This window comes from Phyllopteryx taeniolatus, chromosome 15 (genome assembly GCF_024500385.1).
Source record: "Phyllopteryx taeniolatus isolate TA_2022b chromosome 15, UOR_Ptae_1.2, whole genome shotgun sequence".
In the NCBI taxonomy this organism is placed as follows: Eukaryota; Metazoa; Chordata; class Actinopteri; order Syngnathiformes; family Syngnathidae; genus Phyllopteryx; species Phyllopteryx taeniolatus.
Genome location: NC_084516.1, coordinates 2,630,801 through 2,646,823, shown reverse-complemented (window position 1 = coordinate 2,646,823; position 16,023 = coordinate 2,630,801). Strand labels below are relative to the sequence as shown.

The 16,023-nt window shown below is 41.4% G+C and overlaps 4 protein-coding genes across 5 annotated transcripts; all 4 read left to right on the top strand.

Annotated features, from left to right (window-relative positions):
• The first annotated feature begins 92 nt into the window (after nucleotides 1–92).
• LOC133490111 (histone H2A-like) lies at nucleotides 93–1,875 on the top strand. Its single transcript, XM_061799742.1, has 2 exons — nucleotides 93–572; nucleotides 1,684–1,875. The coding sequence occupies exons 1-2, from the start codon at nucleotides 190–192 to the stop codon at nucleotides 1,724–1,726; spliced, it is 426 nt and encodes a 141-aa protein (XP_061655726.1). The 5' UTR covers nucleotides 93–189; the 3' UTR covers nucleotides 1,727–1,875.
• Nucleotides 1,876–2,075: 200 nt separating this feature from the next.
• Nucleotides 2,076–8,264, top strand: LOC133490104 (gastrula zinc finger protein XlCGF57.1-like). Its single transcript, XM_061799731.1, has 2 exons — nucleotides 2,076–2,819; nucleotides 4,803–8,264. The coding sequence occupies exon 2, from the start codon at nucleotides 4,826–4,828 to the stop codon at nucleotides 6,662–6,664; it is 1,839 nt and encodes a 612-aa protein (XP_061655715.1). The 5' UTR covers nucleotides 2,076–2,819; nucleotides 4,803–4,825; the 3' UTR covers nucleotides 6,665–8,264.
• A 353-nt stretch (nucleotides 8,265–8,617) lies between these two features.
• On the top strand, nucleotides 8,618–12,259 carry LOC133490106 (zinc finger protein OZF-like). Its single transcript, XM_061799734.1, has 2 exons — nucleotides 8,618–9,231; nucleotides 10,292–12,259. The coding sequence occupies exons 1-2, from the start codon at nucleotides 9,108–9,110 to the stop codon at nucleotides 11,440–11,442; spliced, it is 1,275 nt and encodes a 424-aa protein (XP_061655718.1). The 5' UTR covers nucleotides 8,618–9,107; the 3' UTR covers nucleotides 11,443–12,259.
• Nucleotides 12,260–12,357: 98 nt separating this feature from the next.
• On the top strand, nucleotides 12,358–16,019 carry LOC133490103 (gastrula zinc finger protein XlCGF57.1-like). Of its 2 annotated transcripts, none has more exons than XM_061799730.1 (2): nucleotides 12,358–13,199; nucleotides 14,264–16,019. In XM_061799730.1, exons 1-2 carry the CDS (start codon nucleotides 13,116–13,118, stop codon nucleotides 15,974–15,976), a joined length of 1,797 nt encoding a protein of 598 aa, XP_061655714.1. In that variant the 5' UTR covers nucleotides 12,358–13,115; the 3' UTR covers nucleotides 15,977–16,019. The 2 variants fall into 2 exon arrangements, with proteins under 2 accessions (XP_061655714.1, XP_061655713.1); XM_061799729.1 differs by having other exon boundaries at nucleotides 14,232–16,019.
• Nucleotides 16,020–16,023: the final 4 nt, after the last annotated feature.

Below are 16,023 nucleotides of genomic sequence, written 5' to 3'. Positions count from 1 at the left end.
GCCCCCCCCCCCCAAAAAGAAATCAAGTTTACAGAAAGGAGAGCAGCAGCGATTATAGCTTTTTATTCTGATTGGACAACTGTTTCCCCGCAACAACCGACCAATCACTGAGTAGCAAGAGAGTGTATAAGGACCCTACTGCGTGCTTGTTGCGGTTATCAACTGAGTTTTGTATTGCTCGCATTAAATATGTCAGGTAGAGGCAAAACCGGCGGTAAGGCGCGAGCAAAGGCCAAGACTCGCTCATCCCGGGCCGGACTTCAGTTCCCGGTGGGTCGTGTCCACAGACTGCTTCGCAAAGGCAACTACGCTCAGCGCATCGGTGCCGGCGCCCCCGTCTACTTGGCGGCCGTGCTCGAGTACCTGACTGCCGAGATTCTGGAGCTGGCCGGCAACGCCGCCCGCGACAACAAGAAGACCAGAATCATCCCTCGTCACCTGCAGCTGGCCGTCCGCAACGACGAGGAGCTCAACAAGCTTCTCGGTGGGGTCACCATCGCCCAGGGTGGAGTTCTGCCCAACATTCAGGCCGTGCTGCTACCCAAGAAGACCGAGAAAGCCGGCAAAACAAAGTAATTTTAGAACCACCGCAACCCCAAAAACGGCTCTTTTAAGAGCCACACACTTTGTCCGAGAAGAGTACTATTCCTTATCCGTAGTACTGCACAATAAAATGAGTAATACTGAAAGTTGTTTTGCTAGCGCGATGTTCTCAATGAGCAAGTTTGTTATAAAAGAAGAGGTCTCCAAAGAAAACCATGTTGGCCACTACTGACACAAAGTAACATCTAAAAAAATTCATCGACCTCAAAAGTAGAACTTTCATGACCAAAATGCAGTACTGTTGCAAAACAAAACATTGCAGTTGCATAACCTCTGCCTAAAGAAATATAGAAAACTACAAACATGTACTTAAATGATGAGTCAATTAAAATGTATTGCACACCAAAGTAGAAATAAAAACCAATCCACATGGATAAACGTTTGCAGTTTTTCCAAATGCTAAGAAGTTAAATACTGTACAACTAAACCGTACTTGATTCTTTCACGGTCCTCAAGTGAGCCCGCGTACCATCAGTAGTACAAGTACTTTTTTTCCCGAATCACCGATTTTCGACACTACAACCCAATTTACAAATGTTATGAACCGCAGTATTAGTTTTCAGTAAAATTGTCCATCTGAATTTGCTTTGTTCTCACACCATTCATCCGTGCTGCTTCAGAAAGTCACTGCGAGCATCCAAAGTCTAAAAAAAACCCCCAAAAGTCTTGTTTAAAATTTTCGCATGTAAAAAAAAAATGTTACTCTGGAAGTACCAAACGTGTTCAATTTCACCATCATGTTCAATTTCACCATCATAGCATGCTGTGTGTTGTTTATATACAAGTGATTCGTGCGATTAAGCATTCTGTGTTCGCAAACTCTGTTTACTGTTGTCTTGCATTAGCAAAGTAAATCAAGGACACTGAATCAATAAGCCCCATAAAACTATATGATTTCTACATGAAATGTTTATTTAGAATATAGAAAGACAATAATAACGTGACACATTCGTGTTAGTGTGGCTACTAACAAAGGTTGAATTGTGTTTGGTGACGTGATGGGGAATTGGGTCAACTGTTCTCCTTCAGGTCCGCAGTCTTGTTATAAAAGAGCCCGCCCTGGGCTGTCTGTCATTGCAGCTCTTGCAGCAGACAGAATGTCCGGTCGAGGAAAGGGAGGTAAAGGTTTGGGGAAAGGCGGCGCCAAGCGTCACCGCAAAGTCCTCCGCGACAACATCCAGGGCATCACCAAGCCCGCCATCCGCCGCCTGGCTCGCCGCGGCGGAGTCAAGCGAATCTCGGGCCTCATCTACGAGGAGACCCGAGGCGTGCTCAAGGTCTTCCTGGAGAACGTCATCCGCGACGCCGTCACCTACACCGAGCACGCTAAGAGGAAGACCGTCACCGCCATGGACGTCGTGTACGCCCTCAAGAGACAAGGACGCACTCTGTACGGTTTCGGAGGTTAAATTCGGAATTCGGTCTGCCGTCAAGCAAAACCCAAAGGTCCTTTTAAGGGCCACACACTGGTTCGACGAAGAGCACGTTATCCACTTTGAAACCTTAACTTTTATTTATTTCCATTCAACAATGAAGGTAGTGAACCACTTATGAAATGACCACTTCATTGACTTTCGTACTTCCGTACACACCCGTCGTGACGCGGGGCCGTGCCCGAGCTCAAGATGCTTGTGCCCCCCCACAAAGACAAAGCCAACGTCAAAACATTGCAACGCCCCTGTTTAGGTTCCCATAGAGATTATAAATGAGTATTTATTAAAAAAAAAAAAAAAAAGTTATGATTTGCTTTGGGAATCGAACCTCAGACTGTAAAAGTACAAGGGAGCAGGGACATCAGAAGATGTCACTATGACATCACGCAGTGGAAAATGGACAACTATGAAACGATTTACATTATCGCCCGATGAAACCGCCAACCAGGCAAAGGCGTTTGTAAATTCAATAAAGTTAAATAAAAAAAAAAAAAATGAAGCCGTTATTGTGACGACGTCATGCCACGCGATTTGACGCGATGCTTGTTGGGAGTTCAGGAATTGAAAAAACGTTTTGTGGCTTCAGTGTCAAACTGGCGTCATTAGGTGGCGCCACAGGACAGTGGCTGCGTCACGCATTTAGCAAAGCGGAAGAAAAACAAAAAGGGGGGTTATGTACTTCCTGAATCTCGGCGCGCGCGTCGAAGCCTTTGCACAGTTTGTGCCAACACCGCTAAATCCTTCTTCCGGAATTTGCACTGAACGGACTGCATCCTCGACACAGTACGTCCATTCTTGTTTTACTGGAGCGAAATTAAATCATCGATGAAGTCTTCGTGTCCGGTTCAGCTCGTCATTGAAGCCTTAGCTTAGTTTAGCTTGCTAGCCGCTAACAAATGAGACGCGTTTGTTCTCAGCACAGATTAATGAAGCGTGAGTGTAAAGCGTCGCGATTATCGTGCGAAAATGTTTGTGAGAACGACATTTTGAGTACGAGGGGGAACTTTGTGGAACAAAAAGAGGAGAACGTGCGTCATAAAGTCAAAAACTGGACGCCGCTTGCGAGAATCCACGCGTTGTGTTGTTGTTGTTTTTTTTTTTTGCAATATTACTGTAATTACGTTTGTCGTGGAATCTTCATCCGGGCATTCTATGACGTTGCGTTTCATATCAGATTAGTAGCGCCCAATAATGTGTAATATGTGGACCCGATGGGCAGCATTTCAGACGTTTTGAAATAAAATTGGAAATTTGAATGTAGCCCAGTGGCTCGCCACGCTCGCAACTCAAAGCGCCCGTGTCTCAAATGTTAACTATATATTTGGTATATATTACGTGTCTTTTTGATAATTTGTGTGCTTACATGTACAGTTTTTGTGTACTTCAACGCTGTGAATTGTGAGATGCCTAACTGGTTTTCATTGTTCCTGTAACAGTGACAATAAAGTTCAATTCTATTGTAATCTTTCCCCATACAAAGTAAGTAAGTGCCATTAATCCATTTCATGCCCCCCCCCTCAAAAAACAAAAACAAAAAAACAACCACCACCAAACTTGTTTGCATTCCACAATATCGTTATTGACAATGTACAGTTATGAAAATGTACTGTAATGGCATCATGACATAGAATGTAAATAATTCAACCAGTTTTTGCTTTAATTCGATAGGCATTATGGTGTGCGCGCCTTGGCCACGTGGGGGCACTGTAATAGACGCACGCATCTACGCGTACATGTAGACAGAGATGCGACAACTCAACAGTAGTCGTTCTTCGCAGAGCATAAAGAATATGCCTGCAAGTATCGTGATATTGTCCGTGCACACGTGTTGCTCGCTTGAAAGGTTAACACCACCACGTGGATGCAATTTGTTGAATTTAGTTTCGAGGGATGGCGCCCAAAACCTTCTTAATGGATCATTGTATCATTGGAAGGCTTTCTAAACGGACAAACAAAGTTGTTCAAATGCATAGTAAGGGATAAATATAGCACAGCGGAGAGCTATTTGGAGTTGATAAGATTTGAAATGAGCGTTGCAAGCGACTGAACAAATGTGGCCAAAATCAACATGATTGTTTTTTTCCGTCTTGTCGATGGGACACATGCATGTCCCGCAGAAAATGTCTTTCTGTTAGCGGAGTATGAATCAAATGTCAATCTTGTTTTGTATGCATATTCATATAAACGGTCATATTTGGCTTTACAAATCAAGGATACAAATAATGTAATTAAATAAAGATGTGTTGCACATGAAATGAATACTGTTTTGACTTTGTCAATTGTTAAATGTAAATTTGTATGAAGAACATTTAAGTGTGGTCCAGTCATGGCCGAGCAAAATATGTCTTGTCTGCCTGAAAGATGTATTTATTTTTAAACTAGTTCCTTTTAGACTTTTCAGATGCTGGATTGCACATAAATGATAATCAGATGTTATTCAATTCTATATATTCCTGTATGCTGCAATTTCAAGTGTGGTTAAATGTTAAGTCAGTGTATACACCCAAGGTGGGTAGACATCATCATTCGTCTCTTGGAAATGGTTGAGCTGTCTGGTCGTGATCAACCCTTTATGACCGTTATTGATATTTTTATGAAATTTTTTTTTTTTTTTTTTTTACTTCAGATGAACCCTAAGTCTGATCTTTTGGTCATTCAGCTCACCGGGTGAACCTTAAATATAAATAAAAACAAGATCCCACAACATCAAAGTCACACGACTCGACTTTACCAAAACATGTATGTTTGTCTTCTCGTTTCCTGCAGACATCCGTGAAAAATATCTTCATATGGAGCAGCAGGAGCCTGAGTCTCCTGACAGAAAAGAGGAAGATGCAGAGCCGCCCCACATTAACGTGAAGCACAAGTCTCCTAACATCGAGGGGGAGGAAGAGGACCCTGACATTAAAGAGGAGGAGCAGCTGCAGAACCCTCACATCAAAAAGGAGGAGGAAGAGCCCCGATACATTAAAGAGGAGGATGATATCACAGAGTCTCTACTGCCGAGTTACCTATTGAAGAGTGAAGATGAAGGTCAATCTGAGGAGAACAGAGGGGCGGAGCCTCCAAGTCAACACGTGACAACAGACGGTGGTGGAGACCACCTTGAAGGATCACGAGCAGGCAGCCTCTCAGCTCCGCTATCAGATAGTCACGACACCACGTCACACTCTCCTCACACTGATGAAAATGAACAGTCTGAAGGCGATTTGATGCGTCACGCTGACAACAAATGCTGGAAATGTTCTCAATGTGGGGAAACATTTGTCTCCAAGTCTCTTTTGGAAACACACTGGACACTACACACTGTAGAAAAACCTTTCGCATGCTCAGATTGTGACAAAAGGTTCTCGGCAAAAAAAGGTTTGACATTGCACACAAGAATGCACACTGGAGAGAAACCTTTTCATTGCTCAGTGTGCAGTAAACGTTTTTCTTGTAGCCTCACTTTAAGCAGACACAACAGAACCCACACTGGTGAGAAGCCTTTTGCATGCTCAGTTTGTGGCAAAAGATTCTCTTCAAAGGAATACGTAAAAATACACACAAGAACGCACACAGGCGAGAAACCTTTTGCATGCTCAGTTTGTGGGCAAAGGTTTGCTCATAAGGTACACTTGAGAAGACACACAAGAACACACGCTGGCGAGAAACCATTTGCCTGCTCAGACTGTGGCAAAAGATTTTCTAGGAAGGGACACTTAAAAATACACACAAGAACACACAGTGGTGAAAAACCTTTTGCATGTTCAGATTGTGGCAAAACATTCTCTACAAAGCAATACATAAATGTACACACACGAACACACACTGGTGAGAAACCTTTTGCCTGCACAGTTTGCGGGCAAAGTTTTGCTTATAAGGGAAGTTTAAGTTCACACACAAGAACCCACACTGGCGAGAAAACTTTTGTTTGCTCACTGTGCGGTCAATGTTTTTCTTGTAGACGTGCTTTAAGCAGACACACAAGATCCCACCCTGGTGAGAAAACCATTGATAGCAGAAACACAAGAACCCACACTGGTGAGAAACGTTTTAACTGCTCAGTGTGCGGTAAACGTTTATCTTGTAGCCTCACTTTAAGTAGACACACAAGAATCCACACTGGTGAGAAACCTTATGTTTGTTCGGTGTGTGGCCAAAGATTCTCTTCAAAATCATGTTTACAAACACACACAAGAACACACACTGGAGAGAAGCCTTTTGCCTGTTTAGTTTGTGGTAAAAGATTCTATCAGAAACCACACTTAATATCACACACAAGAACCCACACCGGAGAGAAACCTTTTCCCTGCTCAGTGTGCGGTCGAAGATTCTCTGCGAAGATAAGCTTAAATAGACACACAAGAACACACACTGGTGAGAAACCTTTTGCCTGCTTAGTATGCGGTCAAAGATTCTCTGAGAGGGGAAGCTTAAAAGCACATACAAGAACGCACACTGGCGAGAAACCCTTTGCCTGCTCAGTTTGTGGTCAATGTTTCTCTGTTAAGGGACACTTAAGAGCACACGCAAGAACACACACTGGTGAGAAACCTTTTGCATGCTCAGTTTGTGGTAAAAGATTCTCTCGTAAGGAGCAGATTAAGAGACACAAGTGTGCTGGTGAGAATAGCAGCGATCATTGAAGCTTTAAATTAAAATTGTAGAAGTTTCATACTGATGGCAATTACTCTGACACTTATTTTTAAAAATCTATACTCTTATGTTGTTGCCTTCTGTAGAAACGTGTTGGGAATTAGCACTCAGGTTAAACCAACGTTTTTGCGATGTCCGTGTCAATGACTGTAAATGAATGTTTGATTGAAATAGACTGTGAAGAAACTTTGACTCTTTGTGGTAAGATGGAAAAGTGTTCAAGTGATCCTGAATAAAATACAATTGTTCAAACAGTGATAATAACTCAACTAACTTGTATCGTAAATAGATTTAAGCCATTCAAATGTCATGATTCAGCCTCGCCCCTAAACACCGCATTTGTTGTTTCGTGTTCTTAAAGTCCATGTAAAGTGAAAATAAGTGTGTCTTCAAAATTTCTCACAGCACATAGAATAATACTGTTAACAACTCTGCTAAATATGAATTTTATTCAAGCAATTGAGAACAGATTCTGCTTTGCAATGCCGACCTGGCTGCAGACAGTAGAGAAAAATGACACAAGGTTAAGCTAAAATTGTGGAAAATCAAACCGTTGTCTCCGTTCTCAAATGTGTGAAAACAGTCCCTGCTCAACCATCACCTGTCAATCAAATGCCACTTCTACGACCAAAGTAAATGGATGCTACATCGTCCACCATTTTTTAAAATATCTACACTTAACTACATGTTTGAGCCATGAAAATATATTCACTTAAAGCATCAGCTGGCTGACTGGAATATGTCCCACAGGGTCATTGAGGTGTTTTCCCATGTCGCGACAACGAGGCGCTCTAAAGCAGCCGTCAAAGCGGTAGAGCACCTTTTTTGCTTCATTTCTTTTTCTCTTCAGAATTTTGGCTTTCGCCACAAGAAAAAAAATGGACTAAGTGACAGATTGTAACTGTTGGGCCACTGTTAAATAAAGGTAGCGCTGCACTTGACTGATTTTGGCTCGTGGGCAACCTCCACCCGCTCCTCCCACCGGACGCTCGACTGACCTCGTGAATATTTTTGAAGAAGCAGTAGTAAATAATATCAATTCAGTCTATAGCAGTTTTGGAGTTAAGATAGCAGCGAATGTTATTTACCAGTTTTGGATAATGCACTTAATATACTGTAAATAAAAGATAAGTATGTCATTGTTTGTTGCTCCCCAACCTGCCTGAGCAGGACTTTCTAATTTATTATTATTTTTTATTTTGTTTTGAGCGATGGGGCTATTATTGTAGCAAATGCATATTACAATCAACAAATATGTGTGTTTTTAAAAAAAAAAATCTATCTCTAACCAGTCACGAATGCGTAACTAAGCAGCCATAACCCCGATACTGAAATAAAACCAGGTTCAGATTCCAATAATTTGAAAAAGCTTTGTACCATCGCCAACCTCCCACTTTCTCTCCAGAATGTTAGAAAAGATCATCACGTCCCTGTTCCACTCCCAGCTCCACTTCCAAAAAGAAAAACAAAGAAACTGGCTTAGTTGGAAAACGTGTCGAAAAGAAATGATGTACCTGATTTAAGAGTTCCCCATCCCACATAATGAGCAGTTACACGAACACACCCAAACAATGACATAGTTCCCCTACAACTCACCATCAATAAAAGGAAAGATTTTTGTCTGGTTTTAAAATCAACTGCTTTCTTGTTTTTATTCAATATTGAAGGTAATTACAATGACACTGATTTTAAATAATTGACCTTCTTGTATTTAATTTTTCTTCTAGTATACTTCTAAAAGCCTCCTATGGACAAGTGTTGAGAATTTGCATTCGTGCAATAACACTTGGAGCAAACGATCTGGTATGTCCAATGTTTTTGGAAGCGTCCATCCCAAATAAATGATTGATTGAAATAGAAAATGTCCCTTACATATGGTAACATTTGGATATAGTCAATCGCTTTGCATTGCATAGCATAGTGACGTCATTTCAAGATTGGTGACAAAATGGCGACTTCGTATGTCACAGTCCGCAGACATTTTTTTTCGTTTTTTAAGTATTTAACAAAATTTGGACGAGGTATTCTCTCTTTTTTTTCTGTTGTTGTTAGTCTATTCGCAACAACGATCCGAGGTTTGTCCAAATGGAGATGCCGTACATTTGACGTCGTAACTGCACTTCCGCATACGTTTTGGTACGCAACCACACGCTCGTCACTAAATCATTCTTCCTAAATTAGTACTGATTTACCACACTGAATCCTCGACAGAGTACGTTTAGCATTGTTTTGCTGGACATAAACATCATTTTTGTAAGTCTTCGTGTCCGGTTAAACTCGTCTCGGTGCACGTCGAAGCTTCTCGGCCTTGCTTAGCTGAGTTTAGCTTAGCTTAGATTGCTAGCTAAAGGAGACGCCTTTGTTATCAACACATCGCTCAGCAGCGATCAAGTGTAAAAAGTGTTGTCATCATCTTGTGGGGAGGGGAAAAAAATGTGTGCACGAACCAAAGTAAAGTACGAGGATGAAATTTGTGCGACAAAAGAGGAGAACGAGCGAAAACGTCAACGACTGGACGCTGTTTTGAAGAATCCTCGAGTTGTGTTACACAGAGCAGGTTTGTTCCCTTTTTACTCTCACTTGCGAGTCAACACTTCTGTTTTTAAAAACATTTTTTCGACAGGCTCCTCATGTGAGCACTGTGTGACGTTCGTCGCCTCAACATGTGAGCGTTTGGAACTGAATGTGTCGTGGATATTAGCTAAGTTCAAAGTTCAATAGGTTTACTCGACTTCCATGTCTTGTTTGGAAAAATGCCTGCAAAATAAATTTTTGGTTTTCCTCTCGGAGGCTGGCTTGTGGAACATTTTGGTCGTGCCAAATGAAATTCATTTTAAATTAAAATTCTGCATTACATAGAGAGACCATATACATTTTAAAAAAAATACTCAACCCCCAGTTTAACATTATATACTTTTAAACGTACTGTAAATGTGTTTGAAGACAACAACAAAAAAGAAAAAAATGCACACATAAAATATGTAGACAATGCTTTATGAATGTGAATATGCTGTTTTTTTTTTTATTATTATTCTGCATGCGAGTGTCTGGGCGTGAGCTGTGGCTGACATCAATAAGCAGCAGCTTATTGTTATTTTCAATGAGGTATAATTGCATTGATATTCGTGGATTGCAAATAAACTTGACTTTTTTAAATGCAACTTCAGATCTGATTCAATCTTCCTGGGTGCATACTTGGGACAGTCTACTTTATTTCAGAAGTGGACTGGTTGCGTGATAAAAAAGAGCTTATTTCATATCGTTGTTTGAAATCCAAAGCATTGCTGTCCCTGTATTATTTGAAAGGCTTTTATTTTGAAGGTGGCCTCCTCGCAGCGCTTTGGAAGCGCGTAACCGTAATTCGTAGCCTGAACAATCGTTGTTGCGGCTGCTTTGACAGGAAGTGGCTGAGATGGTAAGATAAATCAGTCGTATTGCCAAATTTTGTAGGGACGGTAATCCTGCGTAGTTTACAGACATCATCGGTCGTCTGACTCTTGTCCAATTTAGCTAGCCGAACAACCTTAAATAAATATAAACTAGAATACATAACATCGACGTCACAACAGACTTGGCTTTACCAAACCATGTATGTTTGTCTTTTTTGTGTCCCGCAGACGCCAGTGTAAAAAATCTTTGTCCTGACCAGCAGGGGCCCGAGTTCCCTGACATTAAAGAAGAGGACGAAGAGCCCCATCACGTCAAAAAGGAGGAGCAGCTGGTCTGCATCAAAGAGGAGGAGGATATCGCAGAGTTGCCAGTGACTGGTGTCCTTTTGAAGAGCGAAGACGAAGGTCAATATGAGGGGAACAGAGGGGCGGAGCCTCCAAGCAGCAGCTCAAGTCAACACATGAGAACAGAAGGTGATGGAGACCACTGTGGCCTCCTCGCTCCAATATCAGATAGCGACGACTTAACATCACACTCATCTGATCACAATGATGATGATGAAGATGATGAAGAACAGTCTGAAGGTGATGTGACACGTCACACTGGCAAAAAACGCTGGAAATGTTCTCAGTGTAAAAAAACGTTTTCCTCCAAGTCTGTTTTGAAAAAACACACAATAGTCCACACTGGAGAGAAACCTTTTACCTGCTCATTTTGCGGTCAAAGATTCTCTCAGAAAGTGAACTTAAAAATACACACAAGAACCCACACTGGTGAGAAACCCTTTGTCTGCTCATTTTGTGGTCAAAGATTCTCTCAGAAGGTGAACTTGAAAATACACACAAGAACACACACTGGTGAGAAACCTTTTGCGTGTTTGATTTGTGGTCAATCTTTCTCGATTAAGGCAAAGTTAACAAGGCACACAAGAACCCACACTGGTGAGAAACCTTTTGCCTGCTCAATTTGCGGCCACAGATTCTGTCAGAAGGAATACTTGAAAACACACACGAGAACACACACTGGCGAGAAACCTTTTGCCTGCACAGTTTGTGGTCAAACATTCTTTCAGAAGGTAAACTTAAAAATACACACAAGAACACACACCGGTGAAAGACCTTTTGCCTGCACAGTTTGTGGTCGACGATTCTCTCACAAGCAAACCTTAAAAATACACACAAGAACACACACTGGCGAGAAACCTTTTGTCTGCTCAGTGTGTGGACAAAGATTGTCTTCAAAGGAATGCTTGAGAAGACATACAAGAATGCACACTGGAGAAAAACCCTTTGCATGCTCAGTTTGTGAGCAGAGATTCTCTCGTAACGATCAGCTTAAGAGACACAAGTGTGCTGGGAGGAAGAGCGGCGACCGGTGAAGCTTTAAATGAAAACTGGCATGGTTAGAGACAAATTTGAAATATTCTACACTTGCATTCTTGCCTACTGTGGACAGTTGTTGAGTATTAACACTCGTGCTTGATAACAAAATGTATCAGGTTTAACCGATGTTTTTGTGAAGCCCATATCGAGTAAGCGAATGATTGATTGAAATTGCCTGTGAAGAGCCTTTGACTCTTTGTTGTAAGATGAAAAACGATGATAGTTAGTCAGTTAACTTGTATATCAATATATCATATCAAAATGTCCCCAACTGAAATGCCATTAATCCGCCCCCCCCAAAAAAAACCACCATATTTGTTGTTATGTGTTCTTGACAAATAAAAATAGCAGTGTTGTATAAAGCCATTGAGACAATATGAGGAAATAAGTCTGAAAGTGCATCATCTCTTTTGCGGTTGGGACAAGCAAATTCCATTAGCCCCAAAATAAAAAATTCAATTGACAAAATATAGTGAAAAGCTGTTCTATTGACATGTTCAGAAATGTAAATGTATTACTATGGCAACAGCATAGTGCTGTTTTTCTTTTCTTTTTTATTCAGTAAATTGTTCCAACAGAAGATCAGCATCGAAAGTGCTACACAGGAAGACATTTCAAAATCTGTAGAAAATCTACGTTATATACTCTGTATCAGTGTTTCAAGAAAGATTTTGACCCCTCCAAAAAAGTATATTAATGTTTCGCAAGTCGTATTGAACCGATGCACCCATTTTACAAAAATCGAAAGAAAAATGTCACCCAAAAAAATGTTGATCTCGTGTCAATTTACAATACATGCTTTTTAAAAAAATATGTTTTTGTAATGTTTTTTTTTTTTTTTTTTTTTTTGCTGTATGAATGGCAACGGGTGGATAAACAAGTTTATTATACCTTCTGCCTATATTATACGCTACGAGCATTCAATTGTTGTGCCTGCCACCAGATGTCGCTGGCACGTATTTGTGTTGAACTCACGATAACGTTTGTGACAATAGCGCCATGGCCGCGAATCACTCTTGTATTGTTCGTTGCTCCCCAAACTGCATGAGCAGGATTTTTCTTTTCATTTTTCTTTGATTCAAGCGAGACGTACTGTGTGTTCGGATTGATACTCTTTTTGTCGTGTCGGATCACGTGACCAAAAGGGAGTTCCGGCTCATCCGGATGCAGTTTGACGTCACTCAAACAGAAGCCAGCTGTTTGAGTGACGCTTTGTCATGTATTCTCCAAGTGAACATGCAAAGGACGTTCTTTTTAAAGTATGGCTTCTACAATCGCTTTTTTTGTGTGTGTTTTTTTTGGGGGGGTCGTTAGCGACATGAAGTTTGTCCATGTGGTGTTGCCGTGGAGAGCAACTTCCGCGTACGTATTTTGCGCAAGCACACGGGCTTCACGGAATCCTGTACTTCTTCCTAAATTAGCACTGAATGGACTGAAGCCTCGACACAGTGCGTCCATCACTACTTTATTGGAGTCGAACATCACCCATTCGAATCTCCGCGTCCGGTTCAACTCGTCTCGGTTCACTTGGAAGCTTCTCGGGGTTGTTTAGCTTAGCTTAGCTTAGCGTAGCTTAGCTTGCTAGCCGCTAACGGAGGAGACGTCAGTTGTTGTGATTATCGTGCGAAAATGTTCGCAACAACCACAGCTGAGTACGCGGAGGAACTTTATGGAGCAAAAGAGGAGAAAGGGCGTCAACGTCGACTACCCGACGCGCTTCCCAAGCATCCTCGAGCTTTGTTGCACGCAGCAGGTTTGTTGACTTTTTACTCTCACTTGTTTCATCAGTTCTTTTTTTGTTTCAACAAGATTCACGTTTTTTTTTTTTTTTTTTTTTATATTTTGTTGTTGTTGTAAGAAATGGAATCCTGCTGGGCGCCGTATGACGTTATTGACGTCCAATAATGTGCACTTGATTTGTGTGGACGCATTTCCGCAATTCAGAAGTTTTGATCCGAAAAGGTTGCGGGTAATGCTGCATGCATTGTTCCGGTGGAACACTTTTACTCAATTGACAGACACTCGTTTCACTGTTTTTTTTTTTTAAATTTTTTTATTTAATTTTTTTATTACTTTCTTATTGATTTGCTGATCTATTAATTGTTTTTAATCCTATTCTATTGTATTTCTTCTTATCCTTCAGTTATTAATCCTGTCCTATTGTGTTTTAGTCTTGTTAAGATCATCTCGTGGTAGTGCTACTACTCGCCCTCAAAAAAACCTCAAACAATATTGTACACTACTCAAAATATATATTTTTCTCCTATTGAGGAGCAGTTTTGCTAATAATTTCTTCATTTGAGGAACAACTTTGTAATTGTGAGGAGCAAACCCCGAAGCAGGGGTTTTATTAAACATTAAAAATAGGCAAGTATAACGGGGGAAGGCGGCAACCCAATACAGCTCCCGATACAGATTGGTGTCATTTTCAAGCCACGTCTTGCACCGCCGCACAACTTCCAGTCGCCGCGTTGCTACCTCAGATTTGAATAACGATCCAGTCATAATAAATACCGTCAAAACATGCTGGCAAATTTTGAACCCGTTAGCTGTTATTTGTATTCACGACCGGTTGTCGCCGTCCTTAGGCTGTCTCTAAATGAGTGATTCTTGTTTTTATGTATTTTTATTTGTATTATTTTGCATTTCCTCAAAACCTTGTGTTATTTCACTCGTTTGGCTCACTTAATAACCTTAAAAATAATTAAAAACAACAATAGTCGACATGAAAGTCACAACAGACTTGACTTTCTCAAGTCGTGTTTTGTCTTCGTGTGTCCTGCAGACGTCAGTGAAAAATGTCTCGGTCCCGAGCAGGAGGAGCCCGAGTTCCCTGATGTCAAAGAGGAGGACGAAGAGCCCCGTCACATCAAAACGGAGGAGGCGGAGGAGCCGCTCTACGTCAAAGAGGAGGATGATTTCACAGAGATGCCAGTGACTTGTTTCGTTTTGAAGAGTGAAGATGAAGGGCAAGCTGAGGAGAACAGATGGGCGGAGCCTCCAAGCAGCAGCTCAGGTCAACGCATGACAACGGAAGGCGACGCTAACCACTGTGGAGAATCACGAGCAGACAGCCACTTGGCTCCAATATCCGACAGTGACGACATCATGTCACACTCTCCTGACACTGATGATGATGACGATGATGACGAACAGTCTGAAAGTGGTTTGACATCTCCCACTAACAAACGCTGGAAATGTTCCCAGTGTGGGGAAACATTTGTATCCAAGTCTCTTTTGAAAACACATCTAATACGTCACACTTTAGAAAAACCTTTTGCGTGCTCAGATTGCGGCAAAATGTTTTCTCATAAGGGACACTTAAATACGCACACAAGAATCCACACTGGCGAGAAACCTTTTGCCTGCTTAATCTGTGGTCAGAGATTCTCTCAGAAGGGAACCTTAAAAACACACAAAGGAACCCACACTGGCGAGAAGCCTTTTGCCTGCTCAGTTTGTGGTCAAAGATTCTCTATAAAGGGAAGCTTAAAAATACACAGTAGAACACACACTGGAGAGAAACCGTTTTCCTGCTCAATGTGTGGAAAAAGATTTGCTCATAAAGGAAGCTTAAGATCACACATAAGAACACACACTGGTGAGAAACCTTTTGTCTGCTCAGTTTGTGGTCAATCATTCTCTGAAAAGGTATACTTAGATATTCATAAAAGAAGTCACACTGGCGAGAAACCTTTTGTATGCTCAGTTTGCGGTCAAAGTTTTTCTCAGAAGGTACACTTGAGAAGACACACAAGAATGCATACTGGAGAGAAACCTTTTTCCTGCTCAGTTTGTGGTCAAAGATTCTCTGAGAAGGGAACTTTAAAAACACACACAAGAACACACACTGGAGAGAAACCGTTTTCCTGTTCAGTGTGTGGGCAAGGATTTTCTCTGAAGGGAAACTTAAGAAGACACACAAGAACACACGCTGAAGATAAACCTATTGCCTGTTCAGTAAGCAATCAAAGATTATGTCATAAGGGAGCCACAGGAACACACACAAGAGAGAAACACTTTGCCTGCTCATTTTGTGGGCAAAAATGTGCTCATAAGGGAAGCTTAACGTCACACACATTAACGCACACAGGTGAGAAACCTTTTGCCTGCTCACTTTGTGAGCAAACATTCTCAACAAAGGGAGTCTTAAATAGACACATTAGAACACACACTGGTGAGAAACCTTTTGCATGCTCAGTTTGTGGTCAAGGATTCTCTGAAACGGGAAGTTTAAAAATACACAATAGAACCCACACTGGTGAGAAACCTTTTGCCTGCTCAGTTTGTGGTCAAAAATTCTCTCGGCAGGGAACCTTAAAAAATCACACAAGAACACACACTGGTGAGAAACCTTTTGCCTGCTCAGTTTGCAGTCAAAAATTCTCTCGTAAGGGAACCTTAAAAATACACACAAGAATGCACACTGGCGAGAAACCTTTTGCCTGCCCAGATTGTGGTAAAGGATTCTCTCGTAAGGAACAGCTTAAGAAACACAAGTGTGCTGGTGAGAATAGCAGTGATCAATGAAGATTTAATAATTTATTTAATAAATTTTTGGGATATTTAAGAATGAA

Excerpts from the sequence above, each read along its gene's own strand:
- LOC133490106 (XM_061799734.1), top strand. The coding sequence starts at position 9,108 with ATGTGTGCACGAACCAAAGTAAAGTACGAGGATGAAATTTGTGCGACA. Across the intron at positions 9,232-10,291 it reads AGTTGTGTTACACAGAGCAG|ACGCCAGTGTAAAAAATCTT; the intron begins GTTTGTTCCCTT and ends TGTGTCCCGCAG.
- LOC133490111 (XM_061799742.1), top strand. The coding sequence starts at position 190 with ATGTCAGGTAGAGGCAAAACCGGCGGTAAGGCGCGAGCAAAGGCCAAG. Across the intron at positions 573-1,683 it reads GAGAAAGCCGGCAAAACAAA|CTCTTGCAGCAGACAGAATG; the intron begins GTAATTTTAGAA and ends CTGTCATTGCAG.
- LOC133490104 (XM_061799731.1), top strand. The coding sequence starts at position 4,826 with ATGGAGCAGCAGGAGCCTGAGTCTCCTGACAGAAAAGAGGAAGATGCA.
- LOC133490103 (XM_061799729.1), top strand. The coding sequence starts at position 13,076 with ATGTTCGCAACAACCACAGCTGAGTACGCGGAGGAACTTTATGGAGCA. Across the intron at positions 13,200-14,231 it reads AGCTTTGTTGCACGCAGCAG|ACGTCAGTGAAAAATGTCTC; the intron begins GTTTGTTGACTT and ends TGTGTCCTGCAG.